The 27,846-nt window shown below is 36.1% G+C and overlaps 1 protein-coding gene across 1 annotated transcript; it reads left to right on the forward strand.

Moving 5' to 3' along the window:
* The first annotated feature begins 2,676 nt into the window (after positions 1–2,676).
* LOC133304559 (mediator of RNA polymerase II transcription subunit 13) lies at positions 2,677–27,218 on the forward strand. Its single transcript, XM_061504604.1, has 23 exons — positions 2,677–2,925; positions 3,903–3,976; positions 4,060–4,199; positions 4,326–4,412; positions 4,543–4,630; positions 4,710–4,790; positions 8,259–8,336; positions 8,421–8,497; positions 9,115–9,193; positions 9,293–9,622; positions 11,083–11,142; positions 11,732–11,975; positions 13,540–13,579; positions 13,652–13,800; positions 14,558–15,931; positions 16,871–17,048; positions 17,190–17,337; positions 19,577–19,664; positions 19,808–19,886; positions 20,292–20,587; positions 20,848–21,916; positions 23,888–24,259; positions 26,229–27,218. Exons 1-23 carry the CDS (start codon positions 2,902–2,904, stop codon positions 26,834–26,836), a joined length of 5,763 nt encoding a protein of 1,920 aa, XP_061360588.1. The 5' UTR covers positions 2,677–2,901; the 3' UTR covers positions 26,837–27,218.
* Positions 27,219–27,846: the final 628 nt, after the last annotated feature.

A 27,846-nucleotide genomic window follows, 5' to 3' on the forward strand; every position in this document is an offset into this window, starting at 1 on the left:
AAGAGAGAATAGTAGAGGAGAAATGTTGAAGAGTGAATTGGTTTGGTTATGCTAGACCTCTATTTATAGTTGAAGTTTAGGGCTTACACATTACTGACTCAATGCTGACTCATCATATCTAAACAATTTATGTTTGTTGACTCATCATATCTAAACAAATTACTAATCAATCATTACTAATCAAACATAAATACATAAATCATCAATCAATTAATAAATCAATTAATCATAATTTATCATCTAATATATATATACACACATATATATTAATATTATTTTATTATTAATAACCTAGAGTATTACAAAGTATCAAAATTATTTTTCCAATAAAAATAAATAAATAAATATATATATTATTACTACTAATTTATAATTTATTATTATTATTATTATTGGGTATTACATTCTACCCTCCTTAAAAGAAGTTTCGTCCTCGAAACTTAAAAGTTTGAGCTCCTCAAATTAACTAAAAAAACATAAGATTAAAGTTAATAAAAATATGGGGTATTACACTATAACATGCCCTACATGTACAAATGATGTTTTATTTTCTCATCTTCATAATTAATAGTATTCGCTGATTGATGTACATATAATAAGAGAAAAAGATTTGAAAAAAAGAAACAGATCTTGCATGAAGCACCTATGATCACTGCTTTACAAAAACGATAGTCGCCTGTTGTACAAGGTGAAGTAGTATCTACGCTTGTTCTTATAGCACTATGGTAGAAAACAGAACCTCCAATGGATCTCTGCGTCAATGGTTTGCACCGTCCATCCACAGTAAGGACACGCGTCTGGTGCGGGTTGCCTCGCCAGCACCCTTTCATCCTCGTCGCACACAAACTCCAAACACATTTCCTACAATTGCAATCAACTCATACTTACTTATTCCAAGGACTTTTCACAACATGACATCTTCATTAGTCACATATTTTCTTTGTCTAGCAAGGTGTCTTCGATTTCAACATCTTAATTAAAAAAAAATTGCTCTTGTCAGTATACTATATTAATATAGAATATAGAAATAATATAAACAATTCACCCAATAAAGTACTAAACAATGAACATGGAATATCAACAAACATGAAGTATAAAACTATAAACGCTCATATAATGGGTAAGATTATGCATAAGAACAACTAGAGAATATGAAGAAGATAAACAAACAAAAATTGAAGAAATATGTGCAGAGAATCTGATTTTCAATGAAAAATATGCACCAACGCATATCTTATTTATACACAAACTAAGAAGGTTTTTTAAACTCATCTTTTGTATACCCAAAAAACTAATTAATCATAATAAACATAATAATAAATATTATTAGATGTCTTAATAATTTCTCATGCAAAAAAACAGTGATATTATTAATAGGCTTAATCATTACCCATGCAAAAGTGGTAGGACATTAATACGACTGTTTGCCACCAACCTTTTCCCAACTCTCTTTCCACCTATGCAGTTTAAAATTCAATTTTTTGTGTGTGGATATTTCATGGAATCGAACAGCGAACCTAACACCTCCTATACACACCCAACACAACTAGGCTATCCCTAGTGGTGCTAAAATTTGAATTTTAAAATATATAAAAAAAGAAACATTTCAAATTGATTTCAAGTGTGAACACAAAACTAAAATTGCACGAGAGAATGACACGTCGACAAAGTTTCCATGAATGGAATGAAGATTTTATATATTAAGATATGAGAAGTATATACTTACTATCACAAAAGCTTACCATCCTTACAACCAACTTAATAATCTTTGATTTTCTCAATTTAATAATTATATTGGGTCGCAATTTTTAATTAGTTATTAATTTTCAATAAATTTAATAATTTATAATCATTAGATTGACATAAATTAATGGTGACTAAGTTGGTTGTAAAGATAATAAATATTTTTGGTGACAAGTATATCATGCCTATACATATATGTGTGTAATCGTTCTATGTTAATTTAAAATTTCACATAACTTAATTAATTATCATCAGTTTTACCAAGGTCGGAATAATGAATTGTGAACTAGCGTTGCCCAAATACAATATGAAAGTCATCAATGTCCTATTCCATTCTCTGTGTATACCAAACCTTATCAAGGGTCCATTTATTTGTGCTTTTTCAGAAATTTTTTAATGAAAATGCTTTTTACAATACAAAAAATTCGAAGCATAGCAGCTTTATTATTATTATTATTATTATCAGAAAATAGAGAGAGCAGCTTCTAAAAAAAACTCATAATAAAAAGAAAGAATTATATTTACAAAATATACTTAAGTTATATTATGTATTATCTAGAATATATAATAAAATTTACAAAAATTTATTAAAAAAATTTATAAACAAATACTTCTCCATAGTTATATTATATATAAATTTAGGGAAGGAATATTCTTATTAGCAAAATTTTGTACTACTAATTCATTACTTATCTAATTATTATTAGATTAATATTTTCTCTTTTTTTAAATTTTTTTAACATTCTTTCTTTAATTCAATGATGATTAGATAAATAATAAATTAGTAATAAAATTTTTTCACAGTCTCGTAAATTTATTTGAACGCATAGTTCCACTCAGGAAAAATTTGTAGGAGATTAGAAAATAAAAAATAAAAATAATTTATACGTCACTGATGTTTAATGGTACGCGAACTAAGTAGTATCGGACTATCGGAGCCTCTGGCAGTCTGGGGTGCTATCTGAATCAGATTCGGAATTTGGAACATAAATGGGGTGCATTTTCGGTTGGACTACAGAGGAGCAGAAGCTAGTAAACGTCTCATAAACCCTCTCTCTATTCCTAATCGTCGGTCCCAAACAGATCGAGCGCATCATCACATTCGCAGCTCAAACCCTAATTCAATTCCACCAAAGACTTCATCAACATATTCCAGTTATGTGGACAAATGTTTTCAAAATCGTAGGTCTTTCTACTTCTCACCCCCCCCCTTTTTTTTTTATTTTAAAAAATGTTATTACTTATATGCTGCGGCTGGAATCTCATTAATTTAGGTCTAAATTTGTTTCACCCCTTTCTTATCTCATGGAGCTGACTTGGTGCTTTGTCATGTACTCATCTCAATATCTCATGAATAAGTTAATGAATATCCTGCAAACATGTTTAACTTAAAACTGAGAACTAAAAGCATTGTATATTAACGCATAGTTATTCGATACAAGGTGTTCCTCTTTTTTGCTGGTGACTCAAAAATAAAATAAAATAAAATAAATCTTATCGGCATTACACCCAGAGGCTTTAACAAGACCAGCTTTTCTTTGAGTATATTCCTTTCTTTCCAATTTGGTCGAATACTGGAATTATGATTTTTCCAATCAAGCATTACAAGGATTTACTGGAGAATTCTTTTTTGCGATAACGGCATCCTTTGACGTTTGTGTGTGCTGAAACAGATGATTATATGTTTCAGTCCCCTCCGTAAGTGGAAGACAATTATCAATATCTGCCCATGTTTATGTCTGGTGTTGCAGTATGATAATCGAACTACAGTCTGGTACTCTAGCCAAGAGCAACCCCTATCCCCCTAGTTGCTTGGAGTAAACAAAAAATTGATTACTTGCTCGATGTTATCAAGTAGATGGATGTCAACCTCAGCCTTAACCCACCCTTTTCATAAAAAAGCTCAAAATAAGTAAGACTTAAAACTGTTTGCTCTTGTGGAATAGATCTGAAATAAAAAGAAATAAAATGACCTGTTGGTCTAATGGGAGATCTCAAGGTTAAACCTCCCTTCTCCAAATGGGAACAAAAGGTTAAAGATCAAAGCTGTGTTTGGTTAGCTTTTACTATAAATTAATATATCCTTAACTGCTCCGTTTTTGTTAAGAATTGCTTGTATGTCCTCATATTAGTATATATGTCGTTGGAAATTTGTATAGGGAAGTCTGCATCAGTTATCATGGTTTCAGTTTCTCCCTCATGAACCTGATCTGAACCCTTTACCTGACAAAAGGTTAGATTTGATATGTTTTCTCCTTTTCTCTTTGTTTTGGTTCATTGTTTTAATAGTACTGAATTTGCCTTCTGTTCCAACAGTGTAAAAGTGGACCATAAGGATGCAGCAATGTTGCTGGTGCTTTCATCACATCTGCAACTGCAGAAGGAAGGATTTCTCAGCACATGGACCAATTCCTTTGTTGGACCCTGGGATCCATCTCAGGGTTTGCACAATCCTGGTAGAGATTGCTGACTTTGTGGTTTTGTAATCATGTGCTATTTCCCCCCCTACAAGAAGGAAAGAGTGGAGATGGCTATCCATTTTCTAGTTACCTAAATTTCTGCCTTCTATACTAAATATGCAGATGAAAAGATTAAACTATGGCTTTTTCTTCCGGGGCGCCATTCATCTGTTGTTGAGACTGCTCAGTCAGCAGTATCCGGATTAAGAGGTATCATATATAACTGAACTTTTGTAGTGGTTTTATACATTCCCTTCTTCAAAGGTAACAGAATTTGAGTTTTCTCACTTTTGTGTTTTCCAATTATATATTTTACGTGGGACAAAATTGTTCAACAAAGTTGTTGCGTCTGGGCTTTGGCTTGCTCCTGGGGACTCAGAAGAGGTTGCAGCTGCTCTTTCTCAGGCTTTAAGGAATTGCATAGAAAGGTTTTTTTTTCCCCAACTCTTCAAAGTAAAAAATTAATCTTGGTCATATCTTGACATTTTATCTTGTTGAAATTGGCAGAGCACTTCTTGGGCTTTATTACATGAGATTTGGAGATGTATTTTCGAAGTTTCATCAATTTCAAAGTGAAGAACTGTTCAGGTATGTTTTAGTTATATTTAGATTTAGCACTGTTGTCAAGAATAATAACTTCTAGTGATATTCGAACAAATGATACGTGTTAGGTTAAGAATGTATAAATTTATAATATCCTTCTCCCAGTTGGACTCTAGACTACACGTTCCTAGAATATAATCATAAAGTTCCTTTATTTAACAGTTCATGTGCAACCACATAACATATGACCTTTGGCTACAATTAGGTTCCAAATTCTGCAATTACAAGACTGGCTAAAACACCCTTGAATTAATAGATTGGAATTGAAAGCACTGGTAAAACAAAATTGAATGACTCAGTAGATGGCATGAATTCATAGCTGCAATTTTGTTCTTGGTATAAACTGACTCCATAGTGTGGGAAAAAAATAATTCAAAAATAACTGATCATGCAGTCATTGAGGATCTAATTTTTTTTCGTTGTTTTCTTCTCCATCGTGGACGAGGCTGGAGCAGTGATAAAACTGCTCCTTTGTGACTGAAAGGTCACGGATTCAAACCCGGGTAACAATTTCTTTGCAAATATATAAAGGTAAGGTTGCATACAAGGATTTCCCTCATTCCTACTCTCGCTAGTCGGGGTTTAATGAGGAATGATTTTTTTTTTTCTTCTCCATCGTGCACTGCTAGTTTCTCCTCCTTATATTGCTAACTCTCTTGATGTTCAGAAAAAATATTGAGCATGTATATAATTACTTGGCTGTCCTGCAATTGGAACCAAGACTAACAACCATATAAGCAACTTAAACCTTTCTTGTTTTGTTGCATCATCTTTCTTTTGTCATGCACTATGACACTTTTTCCATTGTTTTTAAATTTTTCATTCGAAGTAGAAGAGCTATTTGTTTTTTACATAGTAAGAAAGATACAATATAAATAGCCTACAAAGCATTAGCTATGTTAATTAAGTATACAAATAAATTACGCTCCCACCTGAAACATAAAAAAAAAGGAAACTGCAGACAAAATAAAGAAAACAATGTTTTCTAAATTAATCCAATGTAAATTAGCCTACTAAGAGTAGCATGAAGAAAGTACACTAACCGTATGTTCCTCAGGCCTCTTTCCTGGTTTTTTCTTACATTTGATATTGTAGATACATTCTCTCTCTTTTTGGTTTACATTGGTTAGATAATTGTATTCTTTCAAGCTAGATATAATTTAAACAACATGAAGGAGCTAGTCAGAAACCCTTTTTGTTTGGATGCATCCATTTGTTATGTTTTTCTTAAACTCAAGAATGAGTCGTGTACAGTCGTCAGTTCAATAGTAACTCAATTTAACTGTATAGTACGAGATAGTATAACTATGTACACCGAACTAACTCAGCATATTCTATGTTGGAACAACTTTCCCAACTGTAAATTGTACCATCACAGGCTTATTTTCCAGCAGACCACAAGTTTCTTATAGATTTAGGAAAGTTTACATTGACTTCAAAATCGCGAAATACAAATCCCACCAAAGCTGACTGACGGGACAATTCAATTTGTATGCGTTGTTGTGATCTAGCTTCCTCTCTGCTTTCTAACAGTGACCTTGTTATCACATTATTGTATTTCATAATTTGAATTTTCTGTTGTAACAATCACGCATGCTCTAAAACATAATATTACCCGTAATTGTTGTAAATTATTCTGTTATTAGGAAAGATTATTACGATTGATTAGACACTATTTTAGGCAAACAAGTATTTGGCTAGGTCTATATATTAAAATGAAACCATGTAATGTAATTCAATTTAGAAATAATATTGAGTCCTTTTATTGGTTTCAAATTGGTATTAGAGCTCTTGATCTGGGAGAATCTATTTTCACAGATTAACCTTAGCTTGCTTTTATCACAACTTTTGTTGCAGCTGTCTTCATTGTGGCTAGTCTACTCATTTTATTTGTGCCTTCATTGCACTTTTAGCTGCCGCCTACCCACTTCCGTTTGCCATTTACCGCCCCAGCTTTTCCGGTCACTAACCCCGCCAACTGGTTTGCCGTCCCTAGACTGTGTAACCACCAAAGATCCACAACAGGTGGCCCAGGCATGCGCTCTCATGCGTGGCCTGTTCCTCTGCTCGATAGATCCTTGTGCTGGTGCTTAGACAACTATGGTGGTGCACCAGTCACTGTTCAGTTTGCCGCTGGTCCTAGTTAGCTTGTCTTGGCCTCCTCTGCTCTGATCTTCCCTTAGTTGGTCCATACAGCACCACTCACAAGTGCTCTCTCTCTCTCTCTCTCATCTCCTCTGTGACCCAACCAAACCATCTACCTTCTGCCCCCAAGTCAGACTTGAGACAACCCGCAACTCTACCACTACTCAGTCCATCATGTCAAATACATTGCCGCTTACTCCCAATGACTTACCCGTCTTACATCCTACCTATTGCTTTACTGAAATAAATTATTTACAATGGGCCCAAGTCATTCATCCTGTCCTCAAAGTATGACAGAAAGCAAAACATCTTTGATGGGCAAGCCCTGTAACTTGATAGGAGGTCAACATCTGGTTATTGTATGTTTGTGGATGGAAACATTAGTAACTTGGAGGAGTAAGAAACAAAACGTGGTTGGCTGGTCAAATGAAGAGGCTGAGTTTTGAGCTATGGCACAGGGAGTTTGTGAGTTATTATGCATGATGATCTTATTAGATGACCTCATAATAAAGTATGAAGCTCCTATGAAACTGTTTTGTTACAACAAATAAGCCATTGTCATTGCACATAATCCAATTCAATATGACGGGACAAAACATATTGAGATAGACCGATACTTTATCAAGGAGAAGTTGGAAATTGGACTCATAACCACAGCATATGTTCCTTTAGGATATCAGTTAGCAGGTGCATTAACTAAAGGATTAGCCATTGAGAGGCTTTGGGATCTTATTGGCAAGCTATGAATGGTAGATATCCATTCACCAGCTTGTGGGGGACTGTTGTAACAGTTCCACATCTACTAAAACGCAATATTCCTTGTAGTTATTGTAAATTTTTCAGTTATCAGGAAAGATTATTAGTTGCCATAGGCTAGACATTATTTTTGGCAAGTAATTATTTAGTTAGGTCTATAGCTTAGAATAAACCATGTTCTGTAATTCAGTTCAGAGATAATATTGTAAAGAACCAATTCAACCCAAAAGCTTAAGCTGTTGGGTGAAGCTACATTAATGGTTTTATATATCTCAACATGCCCCTTCACACTAGAGCCCATTGGGCTTGAAGGGTGGACAATGCACAGGCCCACCTACCTGTGCGAATAAAGAAATTCCACTTGAAAGAAAGTGGAGGGCGGCGAGGATCGAACCCGGGACATGAGGCTCTGATACCATGTAAAGAACCAATTCAACCCAAAAGCTTAAGTTGTTGGGTTAAGCTACATTAATGGTTTTATATATCTCAACAAATATTCAGTCTTTATTTTTCCATTCATGTTTTGCTATTTCATATTTCTGATATTTACAGGAGGGGACAACCTGCAGTTGAGTTTGTCTTTGCTGCAACTGAGGAGGCAATCTTTATACATGTCATAGTGTCCTCAAAGTATGGTAGTGCTTGAATTTTGGTTGAGCAATAGTTTATCTTGCAAAGAAATATTTACCTATTGTTTCCCCTCCTTTCAATCAGGCATATCCGGACGCTTTCCACAGGTGATCTGGAAAAAGTATTAAAACATTCTACGGAGGCATCATATAGACTTCCAGGTTGGTATGCTCTGTGTGCATGAATTTTGTTTGTTCAAAGTCAGATCTCATAATACTATTCTTTCATATGCTATCCATCCGTCTTAAATGGTGTTAAAATTTTTGGTTATGCTGGCTTTTATATGGTGCATTATGATAGAGAGCAATGCTAGGGTTTTCAAAGATTGGCTTATGGAGACTCCTTTCCTTTAGGATAGCATTTAGCATATGCATACCTTTGCTAATATGATCAAGGTCTTATTACAGAAGTCCACAGGGATTGGATAGCTTTGTTGTACTGAGTTTTGTTTCTTAGAGAATTTGTTACATATATTCAGATAATTTGAAGGGACGTGTGTCCCAAGCTTGCGTAACTCTGTTATTTTCTTCCCAGTTACCAATATATTTCTTTCTTTGCTTTTGAAAAAATGGAGAATTTTTTCTCTCTCTATTAATCTCTATGTCAAGTTATTGTTATTATCTCTGTCATTGTCTTTGTTTTTAGCTGTCATATCATATGCATGTGCATTACTATTTACTAGTTACCAATATTCAAAAGGGTTTCTAAGTTCATCTGAGTTCTTCGGACGCCTTTTTTTGCACCATATTTGATTTGATTTTAAATTATTACGTGGCAGTGATTGTTTCTCCTCATGGAATACGTGGCAACCTGACTGGTTGTTCTCCTAGTGATCTTGTCAAGCAAAGCTATTTCAGGTCCTTTTTATAACTTCTTACATATACATTTGATATATCAACATATCATACATGACTGAATTCAATTTTATTATTTTTTATTTTTTTATTTTATAGCAGTTCTACCAAATTTAGGATGTCAAGTGGAATTATAGGTCTCCCATATCATGTTTCTCAGGGTGTTGGTTGCCAGTTGAGGGGGCAGAATTGTTATGTTGAAGTAAGTCTTGGCTCCCCTAGATCTGGAACTGACAAGGCATTGCAGCCAAACAAGAACAGTGTCAAGAATATACCCAAGCTTCATGTTGCTGAATCCCCAGTTGTGGGACGAAGTGATCATAAGGGATCAACAGATAATTTGCCAGATTATGAGAAAACGTTTCTCTATCCAGCTGAGGCAGTGCTCGTACCAGTATTACGAACATCATTAGCAAGGTCTTCTTTGAGAAGGTATTTTTTCATGTATATATGCTTCTGTTTTATTTATCTTATTGTATTTTCTTCCTTTCTTTGATTAAGTGCTTTCTGTGGCTATTAAGATAATCTGGTCAAGTTCGTTTTCCTGCTTGATTCTTTATTGATGTAATATAATCGTTTTTTTTTTTTTAAATAAGAGAAACTCATTTAGACAGAGAAGAAAATACAAGGAAATTGAAGAATAAGGGATCCTCCATTAGGAGTAATAGGAAAAATAAAACAACAAAGTAAAGGAGAAAACATCAGTGGAGCAAAGATGCCTAATACCTCTGCGTATCTGATAGGACCCAGGACAAAGTAGTTATAGAATTTGTTGGGTGGTTAGAGTTGTAGGATCAAGGGAGCTTAAATAGTACTAGGGGGTAGAAAAGCGGGTCATTCTGAATTATTTGCATTGGAAAATTGAGCTTTAGTTCTGTTGTAAAAGGGAGGAGAATTCTTTCCTTTTTCTATTGAGATTCAACAAAACTTTTGCAGATTTGTTCTTTTTTTTCTTTTTTTCTTTTCTCAGCTCTCTTGCTTGTGGGTTCATACAGTATCTATTTGAGAAGCCTCCCGGAAAAGAATGCTTTCTTTACTCCAAATAAAAGCAAATAACCTAATCTTATTTGAATAAGCTACTTAGCCTAACAAATCTCCTGAAAAATACGAGCGTTATGATCCAATCAAATGCACTAGTATTAGCTTGGATGGCACAAGAGTATTTAATGGTGGCCGGAATAGAGTAGAGCACAGCCTCCCCACTCCCAAATGCACATGGTGGAGCATTTTGCTTTTGTGGTAGTGTTTTGCAGCAGTACAAGTACTTGATTGCTGTTAGAGTAGTTGTTAGAATAGTTTAGTGTATATAATAGAATAGTCCTACATCTTGTGGGCTTAGCCCATTAGGTCTTTTAGTCTCTTTAAATAGAGAGCTCTTGTACATTGTAACACACTATTATTCACTATACAATTATTCTATTATTCAATCTTAAGTGTTGCATCTCGAATAGTGGCCATAGCAATCACTATTACAGTTCCGGTTGCAGCTGGCCAGACCCATCCTCCATCCTGGTGTTTCACTTCTGTTCTATATAGCCCCTAGATCAGAGAACCCATCATCCATGTGACCAGAACCCAAAGTCTCATAGCTGGTCTTTATTCCACAAGCTACTGTACCTTCTCGTCTCTGTTTTGAAAAATTTCCTGTTTCAAATGACTTCCTCTGTTTCACGTGCAGTACAATCATCTTTAGTTCTTTTAATTCTTACTCTATTGTTTTTGGATACAAATTCTTACTCTATTAATTGGTGCCATTTGAACTGCAACAAATTAAGTTTTTTGTCACATGAATATGCTATATGTGTATTGTGATTGTCCTGTCATGTGAACCATTGCACTTCAATTCCGAAAAGAGCTCTGTGATTCTTACTTTTTTGATGTGAAACGGACAGATTTTGGCTGCAGAATTGGATGGGACCATCCCTGCTTGGTTCCTCTTCCTTTATTCACTGGTGTGTTCTCTCTCTCTCTCTCTATATATATATACATACACATATATATGCATTCATGCATTCCTTTGTCCTAGATATTTTTGCATTCTTACATCTTTGGTTATTCCACCGACCCAACTAGTTTGGGATAAAGGTGTTGTTGATATTGTTACAGCTTTGGTTATTGAGGTTAATTGTGAGCCCTGTATTATGTTTATGGCTTCTCTTCTGTCTTCTGCTGATGGCTCTTTCTTGGGAGTCACTGTTTGTGGCATACAGCGAGACTAGGCTGCCTTGTTGCATTTATTTTCATGTTTCTTTTGAATCTAGAATTTCTTCTTGGGTGCACATCTTATCCTGTCCCTCGTTTTGTACTTTTCTTTCCTCTTCTCTACTATAAAATTTCTCTTAAAAAGAAAAGATTTGTTGACATGTAGCAATAGGTTTATGGATAAGCCTTCTCTCACTTCTATTCCTCTGCAAAATCTTATTCTTATTATTTATTGGTTAATTTTTTGAACACAAATATGCTAGAGTACATTTGCTTGGTTTTAATTAAAGCCTTAATTTTCATATCTTGGACTCTTAATTTTTCTTCTGCCTTATGCAGTGCTGGTAATGTGGATTCTACTGAAGATCCTTGGACTGAAATCAATGGAACCCGCATGCAAAATAGTTATGATAGTAGTAGCAATAGCAATAGTAGCAGTATCAGTAGCTTAAGTGCGAGCTCTAGTGATAGTGATTACAAGACTACAGGACCAAGTGAACTAGAGGCAGATGCTGATTCTTTAACATGTAGACAGTCTGTGGTATCTTCTGGTGATCAGCTGGAAAGTGATGGCCCCAAATTGGTATATCATTATTTACTTTGAAAAAGTAATGTTGATTTTATTTATTTATTTATTTACAAAAGAAAGGTTATCAAGATGAAGAAAAGAAAATTACTAGGGACTTGGAGGGTAATCGATTATCCAAAACAAAAGGAAAATAAAGTGATAAAGAAAAAGAAGTCACCACTGGAACAATATTATCCAATCCCTCTGCATATCTGCTAGGGACCCTTGAAAAGACCATGTGCTTTACATCAAATTGAATCCAATTGCCTAATCTTATCCAAAATCGGCTGATGAGCCAATGGAACCTCCTCAAAAACATGAATGTTAACCTTCAACCAATTGCACCAAATAGTAGCATGGATCGCCCATTGCCATAAAAATTTAACTTCTTTACTTCTACCAAAACCACTAAAGCTAGTCACCTAAAATTCCCCCCTTTTTATTCTAGGGCTGTAGGCATTGATGGTATTTTGTTGGATTAAAAGAATGCAAGGTGATGCTATAGTATTTTTCTCAAATGTGATGTATTGAATGCATGTAGCTTCGCTGATATGGGTGATAGTAGTAACAGTACCCTAAGGTTCTAGTTAAAAGTACAGGATAAATTTTTAAGCAGTTTTAATATAAATGGTATATCATACTGGTACTGATACCAGAATGATAGAAACAGAGATGCAGAGACAATGAAAGTGAAACTGGAGAAGGGAGAAAATTTCTGAACTGAAGAAACTGATTTTGTTTTATTCCGAGTTTTCTGAATGTGAGATTCATATTTATAGATTAGTTCTCAATAACTACCTAACTGAATACTATAATCGTATGAGTTCTAACTAATTTTGTTGCAATGAGCTGATAAGCTCACTGACTATGACTGTTGTAAAGAACCAATTCAACCTAAAAGCTTAAGCTGTTGAGTGAGGCTATATTAATGGTTTTTATATATTTCAACACGCCCCCTCACATGAAAGCCCACTGGGCTTGAAGGGAGGACAATATACAGGCTCACCTACCTGTGCGAAGAAAGAAATTCTACTTGAAAGAAAGTGGGGGGCGGTGAGGATCGAACCCGGGACACGAGGCTCTGATACCATGTAAAGAACCAATTCAACCCAAAAGCTTAAGCTGTTGAGTGAGGCTATATTAATGATTTTTATATATTTCAACAACTGCTATCACAGTATACCTGACAGCCATAACAGGCAGAACAGTATAGGTAGTGCAGCATCTCTTATGCAGTACCCATAAGTTCTTGATATTGGTTCTTGGCCAATTTAGTAGTATGTACCCCTACAACATAGTAATATGCATAACGCTTCTTACTTCATGAACTGGTCACTTATTTGGTTGTATCTTGTATGCACATGAAGATGGCTAACTTACTGTGTTTTTGAAATAAATTGAGAAAAATGATTATCATGTAGTTTTTTGTTGAAAATATGAAAGATTCTTTGACATTATTCAATGCGCTCTTATTATTGTATCATAGGTTTTTTGGAGGAAGGAGATTTTTTAATTTTCCTGTTTGCTGATCTCAGTTTTGTGCAATTGAGCATTATAGCAATTCTAATTTTTTGTGCAGGGCTTTAAGCGATCTCGAACAGGGGTGATAGAGTCATTAAGTACAGCTACAAATGTTCCTGTGCAAGATGCATACATGTCTGATTTTGGTTCCATGGAAGTTAATAATTCAGCCATTACAGGAGTAGGAAATGAGCCAATTAGGTCTTACTGGGACTGGGATGATGATGATAGAGGCATGGAAATGGATATTCAAGCTCTTCTATCTGAGTTTGGTGATTTTGGTGACTTTTTTGAAAATGATGTTTTGCCTTTTGGAGAGGTATCTGAATATCTATTCTACTACATAAAGAGGATTCCTTCTTTTGATGTCCACTAATTTCTCTCTATAATCATGAGTTGTAGAAAGAGCGATTAAGTAGTGACTTCCATGTTTAAACAGTTGCACAACACATTTAAACTCTCTTTAAATTTTGAATTCCACGTTAAAATAGTTACATGTTACACTTCAACCCTTGAATATCTTTTACGACCTACTTTTCCTTAAGTAGAATAGATGTTTAAAAGCTAACTTTTTAGTTTTACCAATTTATTTTCAGAATAAAAAATAAAAGTTTAATAATAGTTATGCATTTTCTTCATTCTAGCAGTTTATAAGCTTGAACAGTACAAGTTTGGTTCCCCTATGGGTAAAAATACATACGCTTCCCTCTGCACTCTTGGTTTGTTTGCTATACTACAATATGAGCCTCCTCTTTCGAATATGAAGTTAAAGGCGATTGTTTTAGAGTGTTTTCTTATTTATTGTCTTTGTTTTGGAGGGCAAGGTATCCTCCTAATTTCTTATGCCTTGTTTTTCCTCTCTTATAGAACCTTCTTTCATTTATTCCTTTGTTTGATTGCATAGATTGTACAATTTCCAAAGTTTACTCAGAATCTTATTTCTTTAACAATAAAGCCTGAATACTGCAATTTTTTAAGCTTCTCGGTGTTATTATTTTGACATTATTGTTCTTTCTCTCTGCCTCTTCGTCCGTTATATACTGGTATCTTATTGTATGATCAATTTTCTGGCGAAGCCCCCAGGAACTGCAGAATCTCAGGCACTTATATTTTCTGCACCGGATTGTGGAGATGTCAACAGTCCAGTTGGAGTGATGGATGTTTCAGATCAAATGCTTTTGCCTGTTGCGTTTGCTTCCTTTGAGAGCTTTAACCCACCTCCTCCTGCTGCCATGGAGGAGTGTCTCAGCAAAAGTAAAGATAACATAAATAACTCCATGTCATTGGGTCCAACCAATCAAATTCAAATGTTGTATGGGCGGGAGTTTGATCATATAGTGAAAGCTGAAGCAATGATGACATTTGCTCCTGAATTTGGAGCTGTTGAGACCCCTGCTAATGAGTTGTCCACAACATTATTCAGAAGCCCATATTTTCCAAAATCTCGAAGAGCGGATAGTTCAAATTCAAGTTCAAACAATTACTTGTATGGTGCAGCACCACCCTCTTCTCCCTACATTGAAGGATCAGAGGGGAAGAATGTAATGGCCATCAATACAAAAACATGTTCTGGAAAACATGATGCAAGCATGACTCTCCACTCCAAAAATTATTATACTTTTGTGGAGAATAGGAAAGACATAAATGATAGAAAACCAGTTACAAGTAATGATAACGGCATTGCTAAATCTGAGGGGAAAGTACCACCTCTGTTCTCAAACATTGGTTCTAATGCTATTGTCAAGTCTGCCCTAAGGAAGATCACTGAAGGCACACTTGAAGCAGAGAATTTCCTTCTATCTGCAAAAACTTTGTTGGCAACTGATATCACATGTGTTATGTTGCAAGCTTCCATGTGCAGGCTACGACACATTCTCTTATCTTCAGGTAACCCCATGAATGTTGGTTTGAGTAGGTCAACTGGGGTTACATTTTTGAATCAGCTTCCTGGTGATCCGGGTACCACCACAGACAACATATCTGGCAAGTATGAGTTGAAGAAGAAAGAAAATATACCGGTTAGAATTGCAGGAGATATCGATGGAGGAATGCTTGATGGGCACCTCAATGCACCTGTTGGTGTTTGGCGCACTGTAGGAGCTTCAAAAGTTGTAAAACCTTCAAATTCACCAAACGTGGAAGTTGGTCCTTCCTTTTCTCATAATTCATTCAATGAAGAAGGTATCCTTTCTTACAGTCAAAGGAAACCACTCCAGGAGCTTCTTGATGGGATTGCATTGCTTGTCCAACAAGCTATTTCCTTTGTTGATCTGGCTTTGGATGCAGATTGTGGTGATGGCCCTTATGGTTTGCTTGCATTGCAAGAACAGTGGAGGCGTGGTTTTTGTTGTGGGCCTTCCATGGTCCATGCTGGTTGTGGGGGAACTCTTGCCTCTTCTCATTCGCTGGACATTGCTGGCTTGGAGTTAGTGGATCCACTTTCTGCTGATGTAAGCTTTTATTGTATATGTTTCTGAAATGCTCCTTCTGGTACTACATGTCAAATTGTGAATCCATGAACCTCTTATGTCTCTTTCCTTACGGGCAGGGATTCAGGATTTGGTAATAGAACTAAAGTGGAGTGCTAATGCTAAGATAAGATGGATGTTTTGAAGTTATCTTTGTTGAGGTGTGTTATGTGTAGATATGTTCAGATGCAAGAATAATTAATTTGGAATCCTTAATTTGATGTGGATATGCATTGAGCGGTGTAAAATGGTTGTGATTATCTAAAGCAAAAATGTTGGTTCTGTGACGTGATGTTATTCATTGTTGACTTCCATATCATTCTTAAGGGATATATTATCATTACTCCGACAAGGATATGCCACCTAGTAGTTATAGTATAGAAACTAACTAGATATGCAGAATTTACTAATGAATATTGCATATATGTTTTGAAACCTTGTAAAATGTAAATTGTGTTCCTGCAGAAATATTGTATGAATTTTCCTTATGCATTATAATTTTGTTGTGCCCATGATTCACTACATGATTAGCATGTATTTAGATTTTCATGTTAGAATGCATTCAGATAACATCTTGATCCTCTTTCCTATCTGCGCTATCATCTCCGAAAATGTTCTATGTCTATACTTACATTGACACTTTCATGGTTTTACTGATTTGTTTAGCAAATAAGCAACTTGGCTGTCCATGTTTTATGTTTGTTATTTAGCAAATAAGAAATCTGTCTTTGATTTGAGGACTCAAGATTTGTGATCAGATGTTATTAATTCTTTGTCATAGCCCTTTCCTATTATTATTACTTTTCGTTTGTCTTTTGGGGTTACTTAGTTTAGGCTGATAACGTTTTGTGCCCATTGGTGTTGCTGATTGATTTCTGTTTCATTTTTTATGCTTACATTGGCAGTATTATGAATTTTCAGGTTCATGCATCTACTGTGATCAGCTTGCTGCAGTCTGACATAAAAACAGCTTTAAAATCTGCATTTTCCAATTTGGAAGGCCCGTTATCTGTGACTGATTGGTGCAAAGGACGCAATCAATCGGTTGATACTGGAAGCATAATTGATGGAGTTTCTGCTGAATCCAGCATTAGTGAATGTAGGGATTCTTCAGAACCAATGAGTCCATCCCAGTCATCTGTTGGTGGATCGTCCAATATTAAGGGTAGAAGTTTGCTTTTGCATTAGTGATGTAAGTTTTTATCTTCAGGGTACTAATAAAATTTGACTGTCAGTGCAGTTTCCAGCATGATAGATAGTGCTAAGGTGGATGAGACTTCCCAAAGGAGATCTGTCCAAGATATGTGCATTTCAGAGTCAGAGCAGCAACCATGTTCCCGGCTAAAACCGACTCTCGTTGCTCTTCCGTTTCCTTCTATACTTGTAGGGTATGTGCACTTGTTGTCGTTTACGTTTAATGACAAGTTTGAATACGTAATTGCCTTGATCACAAGGTTTTTGATTGTATTTGAGTGCTGTTGATGGTTTAGATGATTTAGCTACGTAGGTTTGTCCAATGACAAGATGAATAGATGGTGCCTGGGGCTAAGCTTAATTTGAACATGCAGTGCATAAACATGGCATACCTAAATAATTAAGGGAGAACGAATGAGTGAGAAGAGCTAGGAAAGTATGGTTATGTAGTTAGTATGTGTTCACAGAATTACAGTTACTCTTCTAAAGTTGCTAGTTCCCTCAGAGTCATGGTAATTTTTTTTTCTCTAGCTCTTTTGGCCGAGTTGTTCTCCCAATAATTAAGCTAACTACAACTATAATGCAGCTTGGCTTCAAATTCGGAGAAGCTTTGGCTTAGCTGGCTGAAACAATCAAAACATACCAATTCAAAGTTAATATTAAAAATAGGTGGGTGAATTCAGGGGATATCAGATTCCAGTAGGTTGCTGGAACCAGCTGCCAAGGGTTGTCTCCAACTCTCCATGAGCTCCCTCACCAGCTGATGCATCTCCTTTGGTGCTTGTTAGAGAATATTATTGTAGGAAATTAGAATTAAAAATATTTCCGTTTCCGTTTTTATTTTCTATTAATTAGTGGATAGGACTAATGACTCATTGCTTTGTCATTCTCATTAATTCTTTCTCATTCTCTCTTGTATAAATCCCTCTATCAGTGTAAATCATTGTGAATCAATATAGAAAAAACAATTGTTTTATTTCAATATGGTATCAAGAGCGGGTTCGTTCTTACCCTAGATCAGCCACCCTCAAAGCTGAAACCAGTTCAAAAATCATCCAAAAATCATCCAAACACAAACCAACCTCTTCCAAATCCCAGAAACCATACCTATAGACCTCCAATCGAGAAGGTGGAGTAACCATTCAACTCAGAAGGCTTCGACGAGTTGATGCCACCGGACCCATCGCCGTCGGACGTCCCACGCGCCGCCACACGCGCGGTCACTCTCCGACGCGTGTATGGTGAAGGATGTAAGACTGATGTGGAATTATTACAATATTCCTCTTTAAGCTGGTGAATGTATCTATCATTCTTAGGTTGCTAGTAAGATGCTGGAACCTCTTTGTAAGAAATCCTTTGGTTAACACATCTACCAGCTGAATTCCTGAAGAAACGTATGCTGTGGTGATTAGTCCACTATCTAGTTTCTTTCTTTATGAAATGTCGGTCAATCTCAATGTGTTTATAAGAATGTTAATGGTTTGTTGTCAGAAAACAACTTCTTTGGAGTTTCATAATTTATTCCAAGATCATTCTGTATTATTTTAGCATATGATAATTTAGCTAACACAACTCACATATGCTAATGTAAAGTTTGGCATTTAGTTTACAACTCATGCAAATATAATGTCGTACAACAAAAGCTTAAGCTGTTAGGTGAATGTCACATTAATGATTTTATATTATATTTCTCTAACACACTCTCACATATAAGAGCACATTGGGCTTGAAGGGTGGACAATGCATGACCTATTTACCTATGTTAAGAAATTCTATAATATTTAATTATTTATTAATAGAATGGGGGCGGTGAGGATTGAACTTGTGACCACTTGGTGACATAGGATCTGATATCATGTAAAGAACTATTTCAAACTAGAAGTTTCGTAACATATTTATATTATATTATAAATCTGAATGCCACATTAATGAGTTTGTATTATATTTCTCCAACAGTAGATGAATGATTATATATTTTTATATTTTATTTCTAACGCGCCTCCTTGTAGTTGCAATAAGGTTGCTCCTTGTGACCGGAAGGTAATGAGTTTGAGTGTAGGAAACAACCTGCAAAAAATGCAAGGCTAAGCCTGCGTATAATCGTCCCTCACCCCTACCCTTGTAAGTTAGGAAGCATTGTACACCGAGTTTGCCCTTTATTTCTAACACGTCCCATTATGCAAGTGATCATTGGGCTTGAAGGGTGGACAATGCAGAGGCCCATAACCTGTTCTAAAAAATTTCACATTATTTATTAGGATATTATTTAGAAGAATAGGGGTGACAATGATCGAACTCTGAATCATTTGGTCACAGATGTTCTAATAACATGTCATACAACCAACTCTCCTAAAAACTTAAGTTGTTAGGTGAAGGTAGATGAATGGTTTTATAATTTTATATTATATTTCTAATATATAACATGTCCAATAGGTATCAGGATGATTGGCTCAAGACGTCAGCAAACTCTCTGCAGCACTGGGAAAAGGCTCCTCTAGAACCCTACGCTCTACAAAAACAGGTAAGTTTATAATAACCATTTGCTGCTGTCACTAGTCGAGCCTTGTTGTCTACCATATATCCTGACTTGTTACCTGACGGTGACGGGTAATGAGTTTAGGAACTTGCTTTCATTATATCATTATATGCTTTGTTGGGTTGCAGATTACATATCACGTTGTATGTCCTGACATTGATCCCCTTACTTCTGCTGCTGCTGATTTTTTTCAACAACTAGGAACAGGTGAGTAGTGGTAAATTATGCTTCAATTGATCTAGGACTGTTTGATGATGTTTACAGAGAGCATATTTGAAACAGATTATCCTTTACATTCTGGCTATAGCAAGCTTTGTATTTACATCCAATTATATATCATTGATAACAATAGTTGGATCCTGTCTCTTAGGAAAGAAAAATCATATTTTTTACTGGAGTGTTAGTTGAAGTGTTAAGAGAACTTTGTGTTTCTGGACTTTCCTGTGACTCTTACTAATTGAATGTAGTAATAGGTCTATGCTATGCCAGTAGAATGCTTCCAGATTTCTATCCATCATGACTACTGATTTACATTTCACCTTATTTTGTCTCTTCACTCAATTTTCTTGCATTTAGTTGTTCTATGTCTTATTTTGCATTTTTTCTTTTCAGTGTACGAGACATGCAAGCTGGGTACTCATTCACCTCAAGCCTTGGGGAATCAGATGGAGATAGAATCTGCAAAGTTGTCATCTGGTGGTTTTGTTTTACTTGATTGTCCCCAATCAATGAAGATTGAGAGCAGCAATGCATCTCTTGTTGGTTCAGTAAGTGATTATTTTTTATCTTTATCTAATGGTTGGGACCTGACTAGTTATCTCAAGTCTCTTTCGAAGGCGCTTAGAGCTTTGAAACTTAGTTCTTGCTTCTCCACAAACCCCAGTGAAGGAAGTAACGGTTCATGTATGGTAAGTGCTTGTTTATTGGCTCTATTCTGTAGATTGAATGGTTATTATGTGTCCCTCGCTTCTAATTAGATCAAATAATGATGAGGCTTTAACGGCATAGTTTGTTTTTCTTTGGTTGTTTGGATTCAAGCATTAATGGGATGGCACTGTTCATGGACGAAAATAATTTTCTCGTAGTATATTTCTCTCTTTATTTTTTTGGTAAATCTATGTGCCTTGATATTTTTGATCTCACCCATTTATATTTTCCTTGCATTTAGGTAATATATGTGGTGTGCCCGTTTCCTGATCCTACTGCAATTTTACAAACTGTAATTGAATCTTCTGTTGCCATTGGATCCGTTATCCAACAGTCAGATAGAGAGAGGAGATCTACCGTGCATAGTCAGGTCGTGAAGGCGCTAAATGGCTTGGCAACTGTTGATGAAGCTTCAGCATCTAATATTCTTGTGCTTTCTGGGTTTAGTATTCCAAAATTGGTCTTGCAGATAGTTACAGTTGATGCCATCTTCAGAGTCACAAGTCCATCAGTGAGTGAGCTTGTCATTTTGAAAGAGACTGCATTTACCGTATATAGCAAGGCTCGTCGTATTTCACGTGGAATCTCTAGTGATTTTGCTCAATCAGCATTTTCAAACAGATCTCATTCTGTTTTGACACAAATGCCTTCTCCCATCTCTGGGATGTGGAAAGACTGTGTTGGTCCTCGAATGGCCGGACATTCTCTTCCAAGAGAGGGTGACATTGATGCTAGCTTGAGGTCTGGTACTTGGGACAATTCTTGGCAATCAACGAGGACTGGGGGGTTGAGCTGTGATTCAAGTAGAACTGGGGATATTTTTCTTCATGATGAAGTTCGTTACATGTTTGAACCCCTTTTTATTCTTGCAGAACCAGGTTCTCTAGATCATGGTATTTCAGTTATTGGTAGCCCCACTTCAGAATCTTCCAAGGCTTTGGCGGATGACAGTAGTGGTAACTACGTGCAGAGTACAGGTACTGCAGGAAGTGTGGAGTCTGCTTCAAGCATTGATGGATCTGGGTCTGATCAAAAGACTCCTCCAAGCCTACATTGTTGCTATGGATGGACAGAGGACTGGCGTTGGCTTGTATGCATCTGGACAGATTCAAGGGGAGAATTACTTGACTGCAATATTTTCCCCTTTGGTGGAATAAGCAGTAGGCAGGATACAAAGGGTCTGCAGTGCCTATTTGTTCAAGTTCTTCAGCAAGGTTGTCAGATACTTCAATCTTGTGATCCAGCCCTTGCAAAGCCTCGAGATTTTGTGATAGCACGCATTGGAGGTTTCTATGAGCTTGAGTACCTTGGTAAGATTTCTGTCTCTGGCTCTCTGCCATCTTTTGAGGTACATACAATGGGTTTGGGGCATGGTAGACCCAATCTGAAAAAAAAATAAAAATTGAGATAGCATGAAGGTATAATTTATAGGTGTACAGACGTACTTAACTTCCAGAATTACCTTTTCCCTACTTGTAAATGGACATGGCTGATAACCTTGGCAAGGACATTTGCTTACATAACCTTGTGTAAAAGTTAATTGAAAAACTCTTCTACTGTCCTCAAGTGAATGACCAATTGTCATACAATGATATAGGTTTGAGTGCTTTTTGTCCCACAATAATGCTGAAATTGGCTATCCCAAGCCTTGCCTTACTAGTTTGTATAGGGGTGTGTGTAAACTTGCACACACAAAATCTAAACTGTGCGGAAAATGTTAGGGAGGGGATAGGTGACATGGTGGAGGATCAAACGACAGATATCATAGTCAAGGCTGAGGTCAATGCTAATTAAGTGAGGATTATTGTAAAGTACCTGTTAGAGAATAACATAAACTATTAAAAAGGCCTTCACCCAACACCTTAAGGTTTTGGGTTGAAATGGTTCTTTACAAGGTATCAGAGCTTTAGTGACCACAAGGTCATGAGTTCGATCCTCACCGCCCCCCCACTTGTGGAATTAAATAAGCATAAGGTAAATCAAAAATAAAAATAAAAATTGGGCCTATGCAATATTCACGCTTCAAGCCCAAAAGGCTCTTGCGTGAGGGGGTGTGAGAATAACATAAATCATTAAAAAGGCCCTTACCCAACACCTTAAGGTTTTGGGTTGAAGTGGTTCTTTACATTTATAGTAATGTTATTTGAGTGATTAATGTGTAATGAAGTGGTCGGTGGGTCATTCTTCTAAATATTGCACACCATTGTCCTTCTCAATAATAATCCTAAAATTTTAAACCAGTTCCATTTAAATTTAGGTAGGTCCAGTTTAGGCCCCAACAAGTTCAGATGCTGCAATGTTTAATGTATTAAGTGATGTGCAACAGCGTACCACTATGAATTGTGTGAAGCAATATGTCAGATCAAGCGAGCAACTCAATTGTAATAATGAAATTTAGCTGGCTCCATCAGTTTTAGTACATTCACAAAAATTGAATTCTGGATTACAGGGGAATTCACTTCCGATTATCTAATATTTGTTCCATCATAAGTGATTTCATCTTATAAAAGGGGAAAACAAAAATAAAATATAAAATCACTATCTCTACTGTTATATGTTCGAACTAGTAATATTTTTTTTTGGTTTTTAAAGATATATACACTGCTTTCGCAATTTCGACCCGGGTGTGGGGAAGGCTAAAAGTTTTCCCAAGGGTGTTTATCCAAGAATTAAATTTCCGACATTGGGGTTCAAACAATCATTTTTAACCATGGTGACTGGTGGGGTTTTTTGTTTTTTTTTTAAAAAAAACTTGTGGTATATTAGATTTTTGCATTTTGTATGCTTTAATTTTATTTTATACTTATGATTGGGCGATTCACTGTTTAGTTTATCAAAAATGATCACATGCTATTGATGGTGATGAATTTTGCCAAAAGTTACGGAGGTATTGTCCGAGATGAATTTGAATGTCTCCTTTTAGACCATGTTCAGACTGGTCCAACCTTAAGCTATATATATGTTCTTACACGTATGGATACATCATGACTTACATGCATGGTTGTTGGCATACTTACATCCATCAAAAGCAAATTGGCTTTATATTTGCACCTACACTAAGATGTAAATTTGTATTTCCTTCTTGAGATAGTAGTCAATGGATGCTAAATGTAGCTCTTTGGAGTATTGTTTTTGGATATAATGGGAGCACTGAGGTTTGAATCTATAACCTCATGCAAACTACCCTAATCCCTCATCACTAGACCAATCCTATTGGCTTTGGAGTATTCTTATGTCTTCCTTTATACATGCATTTTTACTTTGGCATTTTATTTAAACAGAGTGGCAGAAAGCCATTTATTCGGTAGGTGGATCTGAGATGAAGAGATGGCCCCTTCAACTGCGGAAATCTATGTCTGATGGCGTGTCTGCAACTAGTAATGGTTCTTCTTTGCAACAACCAGATATGAGCCTGATCCCAGAAAGAACTCTTCCTTCCTCACCTAGTCCTTTGTATAGTCCTCATACCAAACCCACTGGTTTTATGAAAGGCACTTTAGGGCAGCCTGCTGCAAGAAAACAGCTTATGGGTGGACATTCTATGGTCGACAACTCAAGGGGTTTGCTTCATTGGGCACAAAGCATTAGTTTCGTTGCTGTTTCTATGGACCATACCTTACAGCTAGTTCACCCGGCTGATTCATCTTCTCCTGGTGAGTTATCTTTTTTATGATAAATTTAATTTCTATTTTTTTTCCTATATCATTCAATTGCATTCATGAGATGAGATTGTTGTGATGGAAAATGGAAGAGTGGACATCTAAAAATAGATCAGGAATGAATGTATTAAAGAGAGTTGGAATGGCATCTAGTAAGGAAAAAGATGCTAGAATTGTGCCTAAATGGTTTGGCGTGTGAGAGGAAGAGTGATGGAACCGAAAATTGAATAACTGGAATTCACATTAAATTGGGAACGTAGCCTCTTCAATGATATTCACAACTCACAAACACCGTGACAATCCATTATACAAACTCTATGATCCAACCAAAATAACGACAGCAAAGACTCCAGGTAATTACACTAGTAATTATGCTAATAACCAGCAAAGATAAAAGATAACCAAAGGTACTCCCCTCTACAAGGAATAACCCACCTTGCAGAGATCAACCCAATTCCCTTTTCCTGTTTACACAAATTCCATGCCCCTCACTCACCCCCACCCGCTTTCCCTATTTATAACCACATAAGCATTTCTGGACTTGGGGACTTAGATATAAATGGCCTCTTCCTTGGCCTGGTTTGTGACGGAACACAATGGCATCGTTTGACCCATGTTGACAACCCCATCTATTTGGATATGTTGAGATATATAAAACCATTAATGTAGCCTCACCCAATAGCTTAAGCTTTTGGGTTGAATTGGTTCTTTACTTGGTATCAGAGCCTCGTGTCCCGGGTTCAAACCTCGTCGCCCCCCACTTTCTTTCATGTGGAATTTCTTTGTTCGCACAGGTAGGTGGGTCTGTGCATTGTCCACCCTTCAAACCCAGTGGGCTCTCGTGTGAGGGGGCGTGTTAAGATATATAAAACCATTAATGTAGCTTCACTCAATAGCTTAAGCTTTTGGGTTGAATTGGTTCTTTACTGGATAAGGCTTTTGTTGTATTTCATTGAATTGTATTGAGCATCAAAGCCACTGGTTGGAAAAACTAAGATGTTGAATGATGTTTCTGACCTTGGGGAAGAAGGGAGAGGGCGAGGGACATGGTGAGATTGTTGTGGCTAAGATTTATAAAAGCTTAAAATTAGAGAGAAAAATAAGGGTTTGGAAGAGTGAGAGGTAAACAAAAAAAGAGACAATGTAAAATGGCCAATGGATGGAACACGTTTTGCCTCTAGCCCACCCCTGTACTAAAGGGAAGAGTATAAAATAGTATGATTTTTTATCAATTACCCCTGAAGCAGTCTCTTAATGAACAGTGGACAATCACTTAAAATCAATCCACCAAATGATTACCTTGGTTTTAGCTGTCAAAACACTCTTTAAGTAAGACTTTTAAACACTGTATACCTTGAACATGCACATCTCAACCTCTCACTATATAATTTTTCCAGATTGCAGATTCAAGTTACTTTTTAGTTGTTTTTTCATAATCATTACATATTTTTGCATATGACGAACGTTTCTTTCAGCTTTTGGATTAATGGAAAGAGCAATGGGGATCTTCTTCATCTCTCTAGCAATTTGTGTGCTGTATAGTTTGATCCTAGGACAAGACACATCCACTTTAAAATCTATTTTGATTTCCTTGTTTGTTTCCCATCTTCTACTTGTTTTTAACTACCAACTCCTCAGAAAATTCAAGAGCAAGTTTTAATACCCTCATTTGTGACAACGACAGTATTTTTCCACTGTCATGTTGCACTAAGACATCGAAATCCAGTTTTGATGTATGCCAGTTTAGATAAAGGAAATTCAAACAAGCATCCGTCAAGGACTTGAACCTATTATAGATTTACATCATGCGAATGACGATGATAGACTTCATTATTCTCAGGGGATAGCAGGAGTGGAATATAGCATTTCCCAATTAACCAAAAACCATAATTTTGATTGATTCATTTGTGAATATTCTTTATGAAGTAAATCATTTAAGAATTGATAGCAAAAACTTTTGGAGGAGGAACTGAAAGCGTTGGTTGGATGTTGTATATTTTAGGTTACATAGAAGGTTTCACTCCAGTGAAGTCTCTGGGTTCCACGTCTTCTGCATATATTCTAATTCCTTCTCCAAGTATGCGGTTCCTTCCTCCGACAGCTCTTCAACTCCCCACGTGCCTCACTGCAGAGTCTCCACCACTAGCGCATCTGCTTCACAGCAAGGGTTCTGCTCTTCCGCTCTCCACGGGATTTGTGGTTTCAAAAGCAGTACCTTCCATGAGGAAGGACTATAAAAGCAACCTGAAAGAAGAATGGCCTTCAGTACTTTCAGTGAGCCTCGTTGATTATTATGGAGGTACTAATATCCCCCATGAGAAGATTGTTCGAGGAATAAACAAGCAAGGTGGTAGAAGTTTAAGCTGGGAAGCTAAAGATTTTGAAATTGAGACCCACTTGGTTCTGGAGTCTCTTGCAGCAGAGCTTCACGCGTTGTCGTGGATGACAGTAAGCCCTGCATACCTAGAGCGACGAACGGCACTTCCCTTCCACTGTGACATGGTTCTAAGACTAAGAAGACTGCTTCACTTTGCTGATAAAGAGCTCTCCAAGCAGTCAGAGAAATCTTGAATACTGTTTATATACAATTATGGCGATAAAACCCTTTGTTCATTGGTTTGAGAGGAAAGACAGGCAAACTTAGCTGAATAGACTGTATCATATTAGATTCACTGGGACTCTACGTAAAGTAAATGTAAAGCCTGCTGATGTATTCCAGGAAGAAATAGATTTAGCTATTGTAGGTATCACTGTAAGTTGTTGAGATTGTACATGAGCTTTCTAGAACAGCTGATTCTAACCCAGGTTAGCATGATTGATAGAAGCTGTTATTGTAGTATAGAATACCATATTCTGTGTGGCAGTTCTGTTGTCTCCGGAATTTCATTTCCTTTGTAATTAGATTTTGTTAGAATAATGTGCCAATAGCTGTTTTTATGCTTAATTTGATTTGATTTGATTTTTTTTTTTGTAGGGTTAAGGATGAGATTAATTCCCTTGGTATAGGGCGTAAAAGTGTTTGCTATTACTATTAGCCCGAAATTGATCTCATGACTATGATAATATAATCATAGTGAATCCTTTGTGACAACTGACAAGTACTTTTTTATTTATTTTTTTCTTTGAAATATTCCTCATGCTGCTCAGATGACAGTCAGTTCGAATTTAACTCGTCTAATGTCTTCCGATCGATTTGTCTTAAGATTGTTGGCAAAAATTCCAAAATAATCACTGAAAGGATAATTTGTATTTAAGAAATTGCTTTAACAATGCATGCTATAATATGAAATGCATACAAAAAATTAAATATGCAATAACATGAAAAAAATATATTAACACAAAAATGAAGTAAAGGAAAGATCTGAATTTAATAAAACATTGTATTCTTAAGATAATTTATCCTTTTATTAATATTTCAGATTTGTGAACAATTGCTTTCTTGGGCATATTTTCTAATCGGTTTTCTCTTATAATAAAAAAAAGGAATTTTATCTTGATATTTTTCATATTATTATAGGAAACAAAATTATTATATATGTGTTTGAGACTCACGAGAGGTTATGTAAAGAAAAGAGAGAAAA

Source organism: Gastrolobium bilobum, unplaced genomic scaffold (assembly GCF_033153095.1).
Source record: "Gastrolobium bilobum isolate Gb01-03AN ecotype WA unplaced genomic scaffold, APGP_CSIRO_Gbil_v1 utg5129, whole genome shotgun sequence".
NCBI classification, from domain to species: Eukaryota; Viridiplantae; Streptophyta; class Magnoliopsida; order Fabales; family Fabaceae; genus Gastrolobium; species Gastrolobium bilobum.